This window comes from Hylobates moloch, unplaced genomic scaffold (genome assembly GCF_009828535.3).
Source record: "Hylobates moloch isolate HMO894 unplaced genomic scaffold, HMol_V3 SCAFFOLD_4546, whole genome shotgun sequence".
NCBI lineage: Eukaryota > Metazoa > Chordata > Mammalia > Primates > Hylobatidae > Hylobates > Hylobates moloch.
In genome coordinates, this window is record NW_026656821.1 from 3422 (window position 1) to 5436 (window position 2015).

General features: G+C 61.7%; 1 protein-coding gene across 2 annotated transcripts; it reads left to right on the plus strand.

The window, feature by feature from the left end:
- Positions 1-1795, plus strand: LOC116465341 (protein tweety homolog 1-like). Of its 2 annotated transcripts, XR_009212358.1 has the most exons (3): positions 1-33; positions 435-546; positions 1348-1793. XR_009212358.1 is itself a non-coding variant. In XM_032148453.2 (2 exons), exons 1-2 carry the CDS (start codon positions 361-363, stop codon positions 1570-1572), a joined length of 411 nt encoding a protein of 136 aa, XP_032004344.1. In that variant the 5' UTR covers positions 103-360; the 3' UTR covers positions 1573-1795. The 2 variants fall into 2 exon arrangements, 1 of the variants encoding a protein (XP_032004344.1); XM_032148453.2 differs by lacking the exon at positions 1-33 and having other exon boundaries at positions 103-546; positions 1348-1795.
- Positions 1796-2015: the final 220 nt, after the last annotated feature.

Below are 2015 nucleotides of genomic sequence, written 5' to 3' on the forward strand. Positions count from 1 at the left end.
GGGCCCCAAGGACCCTAGGACACCCTAGGACAGGTGCCAGGAGGGCTGCCTGCCTGGCAAAGGATGCCGGGGAAGGGTGTGGGGCAGGCAGTCATAGGGAGGGGAAGACGGCCCATCCCGGGCTGGGTGTGACTGGGGTTCTGCTCCAGGGAGGTGCGAGTTAAATCGGGGGCTCCCTCCCCCCCACCACTCCACCCACCATTAGCATCACAATGACGTCCCTCCACTGGGGGAGTGAGGCCTTCCCGTTACCTTGGCAACCGATGGGGGCCAGGCTGAAGTCGTCCTTTTCCCACGGGCTGGACCAATGGGGTGGGGCTGAGAGATGGGAGGGGTGGATAAGAAGGCGAGGTGGAGGGGATGGGGTGGGAGGGGACGGTGGCCCCCGGGGTCCTGGGACCCGCTGAGATTCCTCTCCCTCCTCCTCTGCTCAGCACTGGCATTGGCATCGGTTTCTATGGCAACAGTGAGACCAGTGATGGGGTGTCCCAGCTCAGCTCCGCGCTGCTGCACGCCAACCACACACTCAGCACCATTGACCACCTGGTGAGGGGCCAGCAACCAGTGGGACCCCAGACCCATACCCGGATGGGCTCCTCACACCCAAGGACAAAGGGATCCAAACTCAGAGCTAAGACCCCAGGCTTGAAGCTTAGGAACCCAGATTCAGAACTTCATCCTGAGACCCACAGACCTCAGACTGTCCAACCCACCCCCACCCCTGGCTGCAAATTGAGGACCTCATACCCATGCCCAGCCCTGGACCTTACCTGGAACCCCCAAGCCACACAGAAACCAAGCACCAGGGACACCAGCCCCTGTCCACGGGCCAGATCCAGGGCCCCAGAGCTGATTCTTGGCCCGTAAGCAAGCTCAGGGACCCCCGCCCTGAGGCCCAGGTCCCTGACTTGAGGCTTCAGCTCCGACCTCAGCTCCGGGATTCTGGGCCCTGGGGCTGAGGCCTGGCCCCACCTCAGGCCTTAGATTCCATGTCCAGCTGCAGACCCTAGACCATGGCACCCAGACTTGAGACCCCGGATTCTGGAAGGCAGATGAAAACTTTAGACCTAAAGCTCCAGACTTAATCTCAGTCCTGGGGCTGGACTCACTACCCTGGGCTCAAGCTACGAACCATCCAGAGCTCTGGATAGAGGCCACAGAACTCCATGAACTTGATCTTGGAGCCCCTCCCCAACCCCTTCCCTTCCTCAATCCTCAGATGTCCCAGACTCCAGATCGCAGACACCTGCTACTATGCACCCCTCCTTCACCTCTAAAACCCCATGCCTCGACCCTGGGCTCCCCACAGGATGTCCTTCCAGGCCTCAGCCCCTGTCCCATCCCCAGGTGATGGAGACGGTGGAGAGCCTGGGCGAGGCAGTGAGGACAGAGCTGACCACCCTGGAGGAGGTGCTCGAGCCGCGCACGGAGCTGGTGGCTGCCGCCCGAGGGGCTCGGCGGCAGGCGGAGGCTGTGGCCCAGCAGCTGCAGGGGCTGGCCTTCTGGCAGGGAGTGCCCCTGAGCCCCCTGCAGGTGGCTGAAGATGTGTCCTTCGTGGAGGAGTACAGGTGAGAGGCTGCTCTTCTTGCTGTCTGTGCCAGCGGCTCTCAGGCGGAGTCCCTGGGGGGACAGTTGGCAATGTCTGGAGGCAGTTTTGGTTGTGACAGCTGGGGTGTGCGTGTGCACTGCTGGCATCCAGTGAGCAGAGCCCAGGGACTGTTCAACACCCTGCAATGCACAGGACCCCCCTCCCCACCCATTGGCAGGGAATGATCCAGCCACCATGCCGATTATGACGAGGTTGGCCAGGCGCGGTGGCTCAGGCCTGTAATCCCAGCACTTTAGGAGGCCAAGGTGGGCAGATCACCTGAGGTCAGGAGTTTGAGATCAGCCTGGCCAACATGGAGAAACCCCGTCTCTACCAAAAATACAAAAATTAGCCGGGCGTGGTGGCAGACGTCTGTAATCCCAGCTACTCAGGAGGCTGAGGCAGGAGAATCCCTTGAACCCGGGAA